The 15927-nt window shown below is 34.0% G+C and overlaps 1 protein-coding gene across 13 annotated transcripts in view; it reads left to right on the top strand.

Annotated features, from left to right (window-relative positions):
* The window catches only part of GPATCH2L (G-patch domain containing 2 like), a 60872-nt gene that overhangs the window by 22230 nt on the left and 22715 nt on the right, over nt 1–15927 (top strand). For 9 of the 13 annotated variants that reach the window (XR_007950625.1, XR_007950627.1, XR_007950626.1 and 6 more), the window contains exons 6-8: nt 2110–2177; nt 3352–3406; nt 4820–4905. Coding sequence is in view for 8 of the 13 variants with exons in the window: in XM_051977544.1 (XP_051833504.1) it covers nt 2110–2177; nt 3352–3406; nt 4820–4905 (209 nt within the window). In the remaining 5 variants the exon portion in view is untranslated. Of the gene's footprint in view, nt 1–2109; nt 2178–3257; nt 3298–3351; nt 3407–4197; nt 4330–4819; nt 4906–15927 lie in introns of those variants that run through there. The other 4 variants (XR_007950628.1, XR_007950629.1, XM_051977545.1 and 1 more) reach the window with 4 other exon arrangements.

Genomic DNA, 15927 nt, shown 5'->3' with positions numbered 1-15927 from the left:
TGTTGTGTTTAATTATGTTACTTGAAGTCTTTTTGCTCTTAAGATCTTTTCTATTCCTTATCATAACTCTTTGTCTAAATTTATGAAGATTTCTTTGTTCAACATAGTTTTGACCTTTCATCTCAGTATTTGTCAAAGACCATCAGAACTAATACTTGCTACTGAATGAGGCTTCGGGACTCTTTAGAGACATTTAGGACATAGGGAGTCTTCAATCTCTTTTTTTTAAATAGCTTTGTGAGATACATAATCAGGGCCAGAAGAATAGCAGCTCTATTTGGCCAGAATGGCTTAGAAAGAGAGTTAGAGAAGGAATATGAGGAAGATTGAAGGTGTAGTTGTTTACTGAAGTTTAAATGAACAAAAATTAGTTTTTAAAAAAATTTCTGTTGAGATTACTGTTTGTAATCATACTCCTGCCCCCATATACAAAGGTCATCTAGCATAATTTCCTCATTTTACATGAGGAATCTGAGAACTAGAGAAGTGTCTTATATCATTGAATTTGGCACTTTTTATATTGTAACATGTTGCTTGGTTTCATTTGTTGGAAGAGTATCTATCTACTCCTGAAACTCATTTTGTGTATATTAGAATGTCCCATATCCCTTTTGCTATGTTGGAAGCGTAGTTGGAGATCTAGTAAGTTAAAGAGTTTATAGTGGAAAGAGAAAGGTAGGGGAGAGGGCTTTTTCAGTTTTCCAAGCCTCTCTGTTAGATTTGAAAGCTAATACTTGCCTCTCTATCTATATAAGTTATAAAATAAAAGCCTTCAATTGATATGGAGAAAATCAAGCTATCTTCAGCTAGGAGGGGACAAGAATCTATTGAAAATATCACTGACAATTTGAAATGAATAGGATAATATTTACTTGTTAAATTCATCTTCATCACCTTAAAGGGGTGTTTGTCATTTACAAGGGAGGTCACTGTTCTACCCACCTCCCCCTATTTCCCCGTTCCCTGTCCTTCTCTTCTCTTTTTCTAAATTGTAATCATAAATAATGAGTTTCATTCACAGCTCCCTGCCAGCGAGCTGCTAATTACTGAAAGTACGGCTTGTAATTTACACAGTAATAAACTGTAAATTTAAACATTACGGCACTTTAAGTTAATAATTTTTCTGCTGTAACAAATAGCCCATTTTTCACCCATCCCTCCCCAAAGCCCCTCCACCTCATGTGTGTCTGTGACCAGGAGGCATGGCCATAAGAGATGAAGAATACAGGGTGTAAAACCTTTTCATTTAGCTCCATTCCCGCCCAGAACCTGACCTCAAATTAATTTTCTATAGCACTTGTTATGCTAAGATGTACAGCTTAATGCTTAGATTAATTCACCACATAGATGAACACACAAAATACTTGCCAAAAGACTGTGTGCACACAACAGGCTTATGTATTTCTTGACTTCTGTACACATTTGACTTGTGCTTATCTAGCAACATTTATACATATTGTGCAACTCTTCATGTTATGTATTAGTATGTGCACACAGCCTCGTCCATTTGCCTTCACAGTTAATGTAATGGATGTTCATGTTAAGTGAAGGGTGAGTTTTCCTGTCATTTTGCTATATTCCAAAGATGACGGTTTTGTGATCATTTATGTTACTATTTTATGAGACCTGTGATGTTAAAAGCTTAGGCTAAGAACTGATCAGTTTGTAAAAACAATACCAGTTTCTAATTTTGGGGAAAGAGGGGAAGGAGAAAATGGTTTGGTTGGTAGGATACCAATATGTGGTGATTAATTTTAGTCTTGAGTCCTTAGTAGTTCATCCAGCTCATTTAGCGAACCTTTACTATGTACTAGACATTGCACTAAGTATTTGAAAGAAATACAAAGATTCACAGGATGGTCCCTATTATCCTGTCTAGCTTACTGTCTAGCAGTAAGCACATTAGGCTCACTGGAAACAGGTTAACTTTTGGGTCTAACTATTGGCTAATATCATTGGGTTTGTCTTTAACCATAGATGCAAGGAAGGATGAACTTCACATAAGTGAATTTGAAGTACTTTTCAAAAATTCTAACAGAAAATTATACTTTGCACTGTGTGTTAGTGTTCATGGTAGTGGTGACATATTTCACTTCTCTATCTTTTTAGGAAACCAGCATGAGCACTTTAGGGACTGAGAGGGTAGGCCACATAATTAGTGATCCACGTCAGAAAGAGTAAGTACCTGTTGTGTTTCTGGTTGGTTGATTTCTAAGAAAGAGAAAGGTCAGGAATTTCCTGTTCTATGTAGGGGGGAGGAAGAATGGGAATTTTTATAGCCACCAGAAATTTCTCATTAAAAAACAGAGTTTTAGCATTATGAAAGAGACTTTAAAAATCCAGTGAAATGTTGTTTATGACATTTGTCCTATCTAGAGCACTAAACCATGTGACATATCTTATATAGCTGTTTTTTTAAAATTTCTAGTCTACTTTTCCTTCTTGCTTTGCTTTTTAGATGTATGTGCTATTAAAAGCAGCTTCTCATAAATTTTTTGTTGAATGCCTAACTTAATAGTTATTTTTTTTCTTTTAATATAAATCTGCAAAATTGAAAATTATCTTCAGCTACTACCTTCTCCTCTGCCCATGTTCAATAAATATATATTGAATGCCTACTACTACTTGCATTGGTTTAAATACTGAGTGGCAAAGGAGAGGAAGCTATTAAAATAAATCTTGTCATGTGTTAAAAGTAGGAGATCTTGTGTAACTTTAGAAAGAAAGAATTTTTGTGCTAATTATTGGTGAACTCTTTGAGCAATCTGTTGTTGTAGGAGGAATGTTCTGTTCTTTCTTATGATAGCCATATCCTGTAAATCTTGTTTCACACAATATAATGGCCATTTGGTTTTTCTTCTTGCATGCTTGGGAGCCAGTTTCAGTAGAATTTATCCAACATAGGTACTGTTTTGTCTATAACAGTTGGCAAAGATACTTATAATCTGTGGTTAATAAGCTCTTGTTGACTTGGCAATTAGGTTGTTAGTCAGCAGTTTATTTATATAGCTTTGCAAATGGATTCATTATCGTGTTGCCCCTATGCTTGATATTCTCATTAGGAGGCTTTTCCTTTGGAAAGTTGTTTTCAGTGTGAAACTTGCACATGTTTAATATTTCTTTCCCTCTCTTCCCAACTCCATCTTTTCATTTCCTTAATTTGTTTTCCCTCCATCTTTTTGTTTTCTTTTCCTTTATCTTTTTCCTGCTTCTTGTATTTTGTTTTCTTCCCTTTTTTGTTCTTTCCCTCCCTTTAGTTTCTGGTTACCATCAACAGGGAAGAGAGAACGCAACCAGGTAAGTTGGCTCTTCTATCATCTTTATTTTCTCATTTGGTTTCCTTTTCTTTAGAAAGAACAAAGCGTTGGCTTCTGATTTTCCCCACATTCCTGCCTGTTCACATGAGGTAAGGAAGTCATTATCCATACATTTAACTTTTGTATTCTAAGCATTCTGTGTTCCATGGATATTTGACTCTCACTGAATTATATTATGCCTTAGAACACAGCTATAGGTTGCTGTGGCTAATTTCCTTTTCAGGCTTCAGTGTTGTGGTGGTTACTTTATTTTTTAGTCACTGATTCTTTGTTTGGCTGTCAGATGGTAATTATTTAGTTTTGAACTGGCAACGAGGATATCATAGAATGAACTGTTTGTAGATTTTTCCTGGGTGAGGTATTTCCATTCTTAGTTCCATGAGTTTTTTCCCCCTAATGATTAGTTGTTTATAACAGAAAAAAAAAAAAAAAAGAATATGTAATCATGGAAGCCGATCAATAAGACTTCATTTCTTTCACAATCTTCTATTGGATTTGGATCTCTTTTAGTGAAATTGCTGCACTAACAATAGAATAATATTCATATCTAGAAGCTGGAAAATAATTTTTACTTTTTTAAAAGATATTTTTAGTCAGCTGGGGTTTTTGGACAAAGAAGGCAAAGCTATTTCAGGTTATTAAAAGTATTTTATGCTAAAGTATGTATATACCCTACTTGGCATATTTATAGCACCTTCTTTTTCAAAACCTTTTAGCTTTTATCCCGATGACCCTGTATAGTGATCAGGATAGATAATAATAATTGTTATTGGCACATAGTATTCTCAAGGTTGCAGAATACTTTATATACTTCATTTGAATCTCGCAACAACCTTGTGAAGAGGGCACTATAGGTATTATTTTTTATTGCTTATTACAGCTCATAAGTTGCAGAAGAGAGATTTGAACAATCTGGGTCTTCTTAGCTTTACACCTGCACTCTACAACATTTCCATGTTAGAAGACACTAAAGGCCAAGATGTTAACTGCCCTGCCCCAAATCACATTGCAAGTGAGTGGCAAAGTTATAATTGGAACCTGGGTTTTCTGATTCCCTGGGCTGTACCATTTTCAAAACACCATATTACAGATACTTTTATTGTCCATCAAAATGATTCTCTAAATTAGAATAGGAAATAATACTTTGCTAGTCTACTTGAGAATGAATTTAAATGAAGTCCAATAGGTAAAACTGCCAGTTAATGGTACTTTTTGCAGAAAATGCAACACTATGATACATTAAAATATTTTTAGAGGATTAACAGAATAAAGAAAATTCATTCTTTTGAGGGAATGGAGTGGTCATGCTGCAATCATTGAGCATAATGTTGAGCAGTACATTATATAGTCTCCCTAACTTGTTTTTTGTGACAAAGTTTTAGGATAGCATAAATGGTCGAGATAGAGTAGTGAAAAGTATTCTGACAGTGTTTATTTTTTCATGGGTAGGTTGTGTCTTTCAAGTGGGGCTAATTGAAATGACTTCCTTTTTGTTCTTTCAGTTCAATCCCCTTTCTCCCCTCTATTCTTTGGATGTTCTTGCTGATGCTTCCCACCGAAGATGCTTACCAGCGCACTGTTCTGCAAGGTAATATTTCTAGTCTCTTTGAGGAGCTTCTCTAATTTCCTTCTAATCAATGCCAATCAAAGCCTCATCTGCAAACAATAATATTAATACTGCTTCTCCAGAGAGAGGTTCTCTTAAGAAAAGATCAAAGTTGATCAACTTTACAAAGTAAAGTTGGATAGTTAGTCTAAGGTCATAGTTTTAAAGTCAGCTCTTAATTCTGTGCACATTGACAGACCTGAAAATCTTATTAATCAATCTGTTTGTGTGTTTCCAACATATTTATTGTGCAAGTATTGTACATGCATTTCTTTGCATAGCTAATTGATAGATGCCAATTAGCTAAGTATTGTTTGATCCTAATGGCAGAAAGTCCATACATTTACTATTTTAATAATTTTCATATAGGGTTAACCTTAATGTTTGAAAAGATAAAGACTCTTCATAGGTACTGTTATTGTTACCACAAGAAGCTGTGACACTAATCATGGGCCTGTGATATACTGTAGAATAAAGTGGGGAAGTTGTGGGAAAAGTTTTTTGAAAGAAAAAGTTTTATAAATAGTTATACAGAAAACACAGAAACTCTTTAGTTAGTATAAACCACTTCTCTCTTAGCATCTTCTTTGGATTTAAATCCCCAGTTTTAAAAAGCAATGTGAATGTAGTTCCCTAACTTTTGGTTGGGTCTTTTTTGGTTAGATGACTATTGCTTTCATTACATGTTAACTTAAGTAAATCTTTTTAGACAGATCCAGTGTACTGTATCATGTCAGAAGTAAAGTGAAGTGATTGGTTTTGTCCACATCTTAAGTCTGTCAATAAGGTTATACAATGGTTAATTAGTATCTGTGCTTTTATTGGTATTCCCTGTTTCCTTTAAAAAGCTGTGCTGCATAGCAGCTTATGTTTCTTATCTATATATCTCATTAGTCATATAATTATCTTCTATTTCTTGCCTATCAGTATTAGTGGCTTAAGTGTTGGGAACATGGAGAAGTCTAGACTGTATTCGTGAGCACATCAGACTATAAAGAAACACTGTATATTGCTTCACATATTGTCATTGGCTGAACACTAAGGAGAATGAAAATAGATATCTCTATTTTTCTCTCCTAAATACCATTCTTTCTTTGTTAATCATTTGATAAGTACCTATGGCCTCTGTGAAACTCTTAGAAAATGTGACTGATAAAACACTGAACCTTACAGGCCATCTTATTTTCCCAAAATAATGGATGGGCCTTCTCTCTTTAGAGCTTTTTAAGGAAGGGGTCTCTAGCCAGCCATTGAAGGAATATTCCAACTGCACCTGAGACTGAATAAAAAGAATTCATTATTGGTCATTGAGATTGACTTCAGGTATGGTTGGAAGAGATTTTTTGGGGGGGTGGGGGAGAGGAGGACACATGCTTGGTACTAAGGAGAGAGCTGGTCTTAGGAAAGAGCTTTCCCTTTTTTTTTCTGTCTAATTTTGTATGTAGTGGGGAAAGATTTCATTCAAAGCATCTGGGCAGCATTGGGAATTTCACACCCATCATTAGAATGGTTTTTTTGTGTGTGTGTGTGGTGACTGTGTTATCATTAGTGGTATAATTTTATTTTGCGAAGAGAGAAGTGTTTCCTGTTTTATCACAGCATTCCCTGAGGACAGTTAGTGTATTAATTTGCTGTATTGCCTCCTGGCTGTTCCCAGGCTGTTTTCCTCTTCATCTTGGAATTTTTAATGGCTCTGGTGCCTCTTGGGAGGAATGCAAGGAAGAGTACCTCAGGGAGTGCTTCCCTTTTTTCACATGCCTATAATTACTCTCCTTTAAGAGCACAAAGAATTTGATAATCATGCTTAGGCTATGAAGGTTTTCTCCTTTCAGGCTGCTGAGCAGAGTCAGCTCTTGCATGGACAACTGTAATTCCAATTTCCCAAACATTTGACAACTGTAAAGGTTCTTCAGCATCTGCTTAATGGATAGCATCCTGTAGCTATACAGGTGCAGCGTAGCTTAAGAATTATTGATGGTCTTTGAGGATTCTTCAAATTATTCATGGAATATAATATCAGTATTTTTAAAAGGATAGTGCCTTATTTTTTTTTCTTTGATGGGAGAAATTGTTAATAAACATATCAACAAAAATTTTAAACTGACGTCCTTACCTCATAAAATAATCATAAAAAGCACTTTTAAATAAGTGAAAATGGATTGGGAGATGCTTTGGTCTGTTTTCTTTTTGCTGGGATGTTCTTTCTCTCTCTCATATACTCTCATTAAACATGTCCTTTTATTCTATGCCTGTGTTTTATGAGATTTTAAATTAAATTTAAAAGCTTTTTCTTACATTAAAAAATGGTTTTTAAATATGATCAATTATGTTCAGTGTTTTCCTGATGTTAAACCATCATTGTACCATGCCTTGGCATAATTACTCCAATCTGATCACAGTGAATAATTTTTTTTTGATATTTTGTTGTAATCTTTTTGCCAGGATTTTGTCTTAAGATTTTTGAATTCATTAATAGAATATTGGTTTGTAGTTCTTATTCTTTATTTTGTTCTTTCCTAATTTAGTTATCATTGTGTCACAAAAGAATTTCCATAGGTTAGGGTTATTTCACAATGTTGAGAATAATGTTTTTAGTGCAGATATAAATTTTCCTTTATAATTTTGATGGGATTATTTTGTAAATTCATTGTTGGTTTTATTTGTTTGTTTTTTGGAGGGGGTGTTGGATAGGTGTAGTTTTTTATGGGTATTCAGATTTCCTTTTCTGAAATGGGTTTAAGAGTTCTATTGTTGTCTTGTTAATTCAGGAACTTTATTTTTGTAGATAAAAATAGTTAAAATTTTTAGTTTTCTAGTCATATAACTTTATATGGTAGGCTCTCAATTCTTTTTATTTGTTGTGTTTTCATCTTATTTTAAAGTTTGCTAATTTATTTTTCATCCCTCTTTTTAACCATATTTTACTAAAGCTTGTCAATTTTGTTAGACATATCAATAAGGGCTCATTTACAGACTTTTCTAAAAAGCAACTTCTAATTTTATTTTTCATTTCTTTAAAGTTTTAGTTCTTTAGTTTCAGTCACATAGCACCATGTATTTATTTTTTGTCTTCAATGTGTCAGGTGCTGTGTTAGGCACTGGAAATACAAAGACAAAAGATGAAACAATACCTACTTTCAAAGATTTTTTATTTAATAGGGTGAGACATTATGTACATATACATATATACCTGTTTATACACACATATGTATGTATAATATAAATGAAAGATAGTTAAAAGAGGTATAGGGCATTAGCTATTGGGAAGATCAGGAAAGGGTGGTATTTAAATTGCCTTGAAGGAAGTGAAGCATTCTTTAAAGTGGATTTGAGGAAGGAGTACATTCTAGATCTTGGAGATAGCTATTCCGAGGCCTGGAAATGGTAGATGTAGTATCCTTTGTGAGAAAAAGATAGGGTCAATTTGGCAGAATCATAGATTGTAGCTCAGGAGATTAATGTATGAAGAGCCTGGAGAGTTGGATGGAGCCAAGTTGAAAGGGGCTTTAAAAACTGAACAAGAGTTTATACTTGATCCTAGAATTAATGGGGAGTTCATGGTATGTTTTTGAGTAGTGGAATGACACGAATCAGATTTGTGCTTAAGTAAAGGATGAATTGGAATTTGGAGATTTTGAGACAAGATGATCAATTAGGAATCCATCTCTGAAGTCTTAAGATGTAAAGGAAGACTTGAAATAAGATACTAGATGTATGAATAGAGGAAAGGGAGGGATATTGTGGAGATAGAAAGGATAGGAGTTGACAACTGATCATGTGATATATGGAATGAGGGAGAATAAAGAGTCATAAAGATTGTATTCATGGATTTGAATTTGGGAGACTGGAAGGATGGAAGTTCTCTTTTCAGAAATAGGGAAGTTTAATAGAGCAGTAGGTTTTGATGGAAAGCTAATAAAATCTGTTTTTTGGTATATTGTATTAGAGAAATCTTTAGAATATCCAGTTTGAAATGTCCAAGAGACAGCTATTGATGTAGCATTGAAGTGTGAATCTGAATATATAGATTTGGAGTAAACACATGGGAACCAATGAGGTTACTGAGACAGAGGGTAGAGAGAGAATAAAAGAGTGCCCATGGAACCTTCAGTACATATACAGATATGGTAAGACACATATATGATGTGGATGATGAGCCAGCCCCCCCCCCCCCCAAAAAAAGAAAAAGATTAAGGAGACATGGAGGATAGGAAGAGAACCAGGAGAGAGAAACATTATAGAAATAGAGAAGAGAATCTCAGAGTAAGGAGGTAGTTTAATAGTATCAAATGCTGCAGAAATATGAAGCAGCATGAAGAGTGAGAAAAGATCATGAAATTTTTGGCATTTAAAAGATTAATTTTGTAGAAATAAGTTTCAGTTGAGTAATCAGTTATATGGATATATTATAAAAGATTGAGGAGAGTGAATAAAAGAAAATAGAGGAAAAAACTTCCAACTTGTACTGAATTCTACTGTCTCCCTCAAGGTAATCATTATAATCACATATTTTTAGTGATTTGTTAATGGATCTATTTATTATCCAAAATGTTATTAGTAAGCTTTCATTCAGTACTATATCTTTACTTGTGTGTGTTAATTACTATTTTTTATTGTGTTGTAGTCTAGATTAGTATTTCTGCATTTTTACATTTATTTTAACTTGTGTTTCCAGTAAATGATCTCTTTTGGTAAAGATACTATGTGGTGCTGAGAAATAAGTCTATTCTTTCACGATCCCATTTGGAAGACTTTGTAAGTCTTTCACCTCTAAATCCTCCAATAGTTTATTTAGTTCTGTTCATTTTTTTTTTTTTTTTGTCTCTTAGATTTATTATAGATTTTTGGCCAAGAACTCTTTCCTTTCTCCATAGATCAGGATAGGTGATTTCTTCTTTGCTTTGTTAATAATTTGCTTATGTCATCCTTTACGTCTAATTTATTTACCCATTTGAACAGCTTTCTCAGTAGCTGGGATCTTTTGGTTTATTAGATATCAAGTTTGATGCTGTTGCTGTTCAGTTTTTCAGTCAAATATGAATCTTTGTGACCCCAGGGACTGTACATGGCAGGTCCTTTTATCCTCTACTGTCTCCTCAAGTCTGTTCAAGCTCATGTTCGTTGCTTCTATGACACTATCTGTCCATCTCAACCTTTGCTGTTCTTTTTTTGCCTTTAATTTCCCCCAACACCAGGGTATTTTCCAATGAGTTCTGTCTTCTCATGTGACAGAGTATTTTAGATTTAGCTTCAGTATTTGTTGTTCTAGTGAATAGTCTGAATTAATTTCTATAAGCATTGACTGATTTGATCTTGCTGTTCAAGTGGTGGTGCTCAGCTTTCCTTATGGTCCATATTTCACAGCCTTGTATCATTACTGGAAAAGTAAAGCTTTGAGTATATGGACCTTTGTGGGCAAGGTGTTGTCTCTGCTTTTCAGTATGCTGTCTGTTTTCCATTTTGTAATTTCATGGCTGAAGTTGCCATCTACAGTGATCTTTGAGTCCAAGAATACATCTGGCACTGCTTTCATTTCTGTTTGCCAAGAGGTGATGGAACCAGTTGCCACGATCTTAGTTATTTTTTAAAGTTACATTTCAAGCCAGCTTTTAAACCCTCGTCTTTCAGGAGATGTTATTTAATTTTTCTTTCAAGAGGTGTCTTAATTCTTAATTCTTCTTCACTTTTTGCCATTGGAATGTTATCATCTGTGTATCTGACTTTATGGCTATTGTTCTTTAATCTTAGCTTTTGATTCATCCAGCCTAGTATTTTGCATTATATTTTCTGCTTACAGAATATACCCTTGTCAGAGTCCTTTCTCAATCTTAAACCAATCAGTTGTTCCATGTTTGGTTCTTACTGTTGCCTTTTGGCCCACATACAGTTTCCTCCATATTTTGTTGTGATCCACGTAGATACAAGGTTTCTGCTCATATGCTTCAGTATGTTGTATATCTATCTGTTCCATTTATCAGTGGTTCTTCCCCTCCCCCTAACCCCAGTATCAGATTGTTTTGATAATTGCAACTCTGTAGCCTACTTTAAGATCTGGTGTTTTTACATATTTTTCCCATTGATTTCTGTGATATTATTGAACTTTTGTTTCTTTAGTGAACTTTATTGTTTTTTTCTTTTAGCTTTGTAAAATAATTCTTTGATAGTTTGAGATAACATTGATTTTGTGTGTTTGTGTACATACACTTCTTTGAATTTACATTGTTTTAATCATTGTGTATATTTTCTTGTCTCAGTTTACTTCACTGTGTCAGTTCATGTACAATCTTGTTCTGTATTCTTTACCTAGGTTATTTCTTCTAACACTCTAATATTCAATTACAGTCATCTACTGCAAATTGTTTATCTATTCCCCAATTAATGGAGCTTTATTATTTTTTTTAGATAAAATGTAAATATTTATGCATAATATAATCAATTCAAATAGTCTTCAATTCACCGCTTATGTAAAATAAAAAAAAAACTCAAAATAATTTCTGAGGTTTATCTGACAGAAAAGGTGACTTGAGAAATGAGATGGAAAGAGAGAGAAGCGAAAGGATAGGGAGAACACAGGCCTATATTACTATCCCTCACTGCAGCTGATGGAGCAAAGCCAGGATTATGGCTTTGTAACCTCAGTTGGCTCCTCCCAACCAGTAGCAAAGTTCCTTGGGGGATATGGGTGTCTTGTGAAGCTTTATTTTCAATTCTTTGCTATCACAAAAAGTATTGCTATAAATATATTCACATACGTGTGTGTGTGCGTGTGCATGTGTGTGTGTGTGTATAGTGGAACTTAGTTTTTATCAGTGAACATTTTGGTCATTTTATTTACGTTTCTAAATTGTTTTCCAAATAGTCATACCATTTGATAGCTCCACCTACAATGTATTAAGGTGTCTCTTATCCTATAATATCTCAAAAATTGACTACAGACGTCTGTTGCTTTATGTAAATGGAGCAGCTACAGATCTCTGTGTGTTTTCCATATTGTGAATTTGCTTGTGGACATGGGGAAGTGAGAGAAGGGAGTTGGCACATAGTTCAAGGACATGTTGGGGCTGGAGACAAGAAGTGGAAAATAGGAGAAGAATACACAGAAGTCAGGGGTAGCTGTGTGGGGCATGGCTGGAACTGAGAGCAAGAGCATGTGAGGGCAAACATGGGAAATGGACACAGAACACAGATAGAGATGTCTTAGAGAAACATGGGGATTGGGAACAGAGAAGTGATTGTTGAGTGTGGACTAGGTATCAGTCCTCTCTGTCCATTCTGCTTTCACTTGGAGGCTTTAGGGAGAGGCCACAGAATGTTAAGCCGAGGGGAAGGAATAAAAAGAGGGAGCATAGTACCATACAGTAAAGTTAACAGATTTTTTTTTAGAATGCAGATTTCTTTGAGAATTCTTTATATAAAGTTGAATTTGCATAATTCTAATATTATGTATAGTGAGAACTTGTCTGTATTGTCATTTTTTTACAACACTTGCCAATTTGAAAAATATAAGATAAAACTTCAGGGTTATATTGATTTGCATTTCTCTTATTATTAGTGACTTGGAACATTTTTTCATGTGATCCTGGGTACTTTACAATTCTTCTTTTGAGAAATGTTTGTTCATATCCTTTGACCACATATCTATTTAAAAAAAGTCATAAAAAGCACCTAAAACCAAAAGGAAGCATCATATGAAATGAGAATGTACTAGAACCTCTTTGAACAAATTAAGGAGTAAAGCAAGGAGATCCATTGTCCCACTGTTATTTGATGTTCTAGAAATGTTTAGCAATAGCAAATAGGACAAGAGAAAAAAATGAAAGGTATAAAGATAGGTGAAGAGAGGGGATAGAATTATTTCTATTTGTTGATAAAAGGTTATATTTCACTAGGGAACTAGCAAAGATATTAATTGAAACAATAGCTTCATCATAGTTGAAAGCTACAAAATAAACCCTCACAAATCAACTATTTCCATATCATAATAATAACAGTAATAATAAAACCAAAAAAGCCGTAATAGAAAGGGGAATCCCATTCCAAATAACCCCAAAAGACACAAAATATTTGGAGCCCAACCTACTAAAGCATGCAGAAGAGTTACTTAGATTCGGTTAAAAAGTTTGTTTAATCTTTTTATAGTTATGTGCAACTCTTTGTGACCCCTTTTGGGGTTTTCTTGGCAAAAAATACTGGAGTGTTTTGCCATTTCCTTCTCCTCATTTTACAGATGAGGAAACTGAGGCAAGCAAGGTGAAGTGACTTGCCTGGGGTCACAAAAATAGCCTGTGGAATATTCATTGTCATGACTGGGCTGTGCTCACATAAAAATGATCAAAGTTAATTTATACTTTTAATATCATGCCAATCATATTACCAAGGAATTACTGTCTAGAACTTGATAAAATTAACAAAATTCATTTGGAAAAAACAAAAAACTGGGAATATCAAGGGAAATGATAAAAAGCAGTAGATTAAAAGAGAGAATAATAGCTTTTCCAGATTTCACTATGTTACAAAGGATCAAGTCTTAATTTCTTGTAACGTGTTTCTTTGTTACTGCCTTTATGAATATAAATATAAATATCACCTCCTTTTTTCTGTTAAGACTCTTAACAGCATCAGTTCATAAAGGGGTCATTCTTGAACAAAAATGTTACTGTATAGTAGAAGTCACTCTAGGTCTCAAATCATACTATGGGTCATTGCCCTCACTATGATCAGTCTCCTTTCTCAAAGACCATGCTATTATAATTTTAGTTATTTAAAACCATCTCACCTCACTCTTCCGTGCCTATTCTATATGCCATTTTCTCCTAGTATCTTGCATATTCCTATTGTCCATGAAGATTCTGTAGATTCTAAGAAGATTGCTTCTTAATACATACAATAAACTTCCAAAACTAAACCCATAGGGAAGTCTCCCTTTTTTCCTCCTGATAAATACTTAATTTCCACATGAGAGAAGTGTTTCTCAGTGCCACACCCTTTCTAGTTCCCAGTTTCAATCCATTACCTCTGCTCCTTCTCCTAGTCATTCACAGAACCCATCTTACTGAAAGACTATAGGAATCACCATTTCTTCACTGTTTTCTCATGGACTTAAGAGTATATTGTTCATTTCTCTTCATCCCCCACTTTTCCTTCCTTAATTTTTGCAATGTCTTGCTGCAGCTGTGTCCCACAAAAGACATTAATTCACCTTTAATGAGAAGGGGCAGCTGTCATGGGATTTAGTCTTTGGCTGTTTATTGATCTTTTTTTCTGATATTTTAAGTTCCACTTAAATCTTTATTATGTCCTTTTTTTCATTTTCATTTTTTGATGATCCCTCTCTGTTCTTTCTTTTACTCTGTTATTGTTTAATCTTCCTCCCCAAAATCTCTAAATATGAGATTTCATTACTTGTTCTTTCCATGATAGCTTTATTTACCTTTTTGAATATTTCCATTGCTTGAGGTCTATGATTAAGCCCAGGTTTCCAAGGTTGTCATATTGGGTTAATTGGTGCATTCACTTTTGGAGTGTATGATTCCATTTTATTTTACAATTTTTATGTGGTTATGGAATCAATTTTGTGTTATTTGAATTTCCTTTCTTTCATAGTTAAGTCTCTTTGTTGCTTGCAAAATTTGGTGTGATTTATCATTGTATTAAATTTAACTTTTGTGTTTTTTAGAATTTGAGCTAAATTTTTTTCACCCCTCATTGTTATCTGCTATATCTCAATCAACAATTTGTTGTCTGTGTCAACAAGTTCTGGACAGTTTTCTTGTGTTAGGTCCTGCATTATAGTACTGTCATGTTCTTCTGGGAGAACTATAATCCTTTAATTATCTCTGTTCATTTTGTCTTCAAGGTCAGTTACTTTGACTTGTATAGAATTTATATGGTGTTCTTTTAATATTAATGCTTATTGTTTTTCTTCTCTCAAATTTTCCTTTACTTTAATATTTTTAATTCCAAATCTGTTAATTTTTCATTTCGCTAGAGAGATTCTTTATCCTGGGTACATTTTTCCTAATCTGTTGATTGTATTTTTGAATTCTCCAACAAAAGCTCCAATTTCTTATCCATATTTATTTTTAATTTCTTCTTTTGTAGATTTTATTTCCCCTTTGAACCATTCTGAATTTCTTCACGTTTTGGAGTCTACGGGAGTCTTCTCTCCTTCATATAATAAGATTAGTTAAGAGATTTTTGTATTCTCTTTCAGATTTTGTTCATTCTTCCTTATGGTTTTAGAATCTGCTCTGTTTCACTTGTGTGCTGGGTTTTTATTTAGGCTTTTTCTCTTGAAATGTTTGATATTTCAGCCTTTTTTTTTTTTTTTTTTTTTTTCCTTTTATCATTTTTCTGATTCCTCTCTCCCTATTAAGTAGACTTCCCAGGGATGGTCTTCAGGTTTACCTCAATCTTTTTTGTGTTAGGGAATGTGGAGATTGCCAACTTGTGTCCTTGCCTTGGGTAACCCTGGGGCAGCTTCAGGAATTCCAGTCCATTATTTACATGTGATCTTGCCAAAGATGTGTGAAGGCTGGTGGAGAAGAGTGCTGAATGAGCTTTTTTGTATATAAAATTCTCTTTGTGTTAGGTAATTTATATAGGATTTCTCCTTGTTAGGGACTCTTCTACAATAGCCTTTTCACAAATTTTCCTTGTTATTTTGTCTTTCTTTTCTGTACAGCCACTAAAATAGCCTTCCTTATGCAGACCTGATCATGTCACTATGAAGTTCATAATTAAATGTAATTTTATGCTTAGAAAATTATTCCTTTAAACAATCTGATATGATGTAGAATAGTGTGTGAGTACTGTTATCTCTAACTTATAGATGAGAAATTGATGCTAAATGGAATGGACCATACTCAGTGTCACCACTAATCACTGGCAAAGTTCTTTGCAGCGAGATCTAGTATTCTTTCTATTGTACTTTCTCTCCAAGGCCTCCTCTGCTTAAAAAAAAAAATCTCATGTTGCTCCCTTTTAAAACTTGTCAGTTTCAGA

This window comes from Antechinus flavipes, chromosome 2 (assembly GCF_016432865.1).
Source record: "Antechinus flavipes isolate AdamAnt ecotype Samford, QLD, Australia chromosome 2, AdamAnt_v2, whole genome shotgun sequence".
Taxonomy (NCBI): Eukaryota; Metazoa; Chordata; class Mammalia; order Dasyuromorphia; family Dasyuridae; genus Antechinus; species Antechinus flavipes.
Note: the sequence above shows the minus strand (reverse complement) of the source record. Positions and strands in the feature narration are given on the sequence as shown.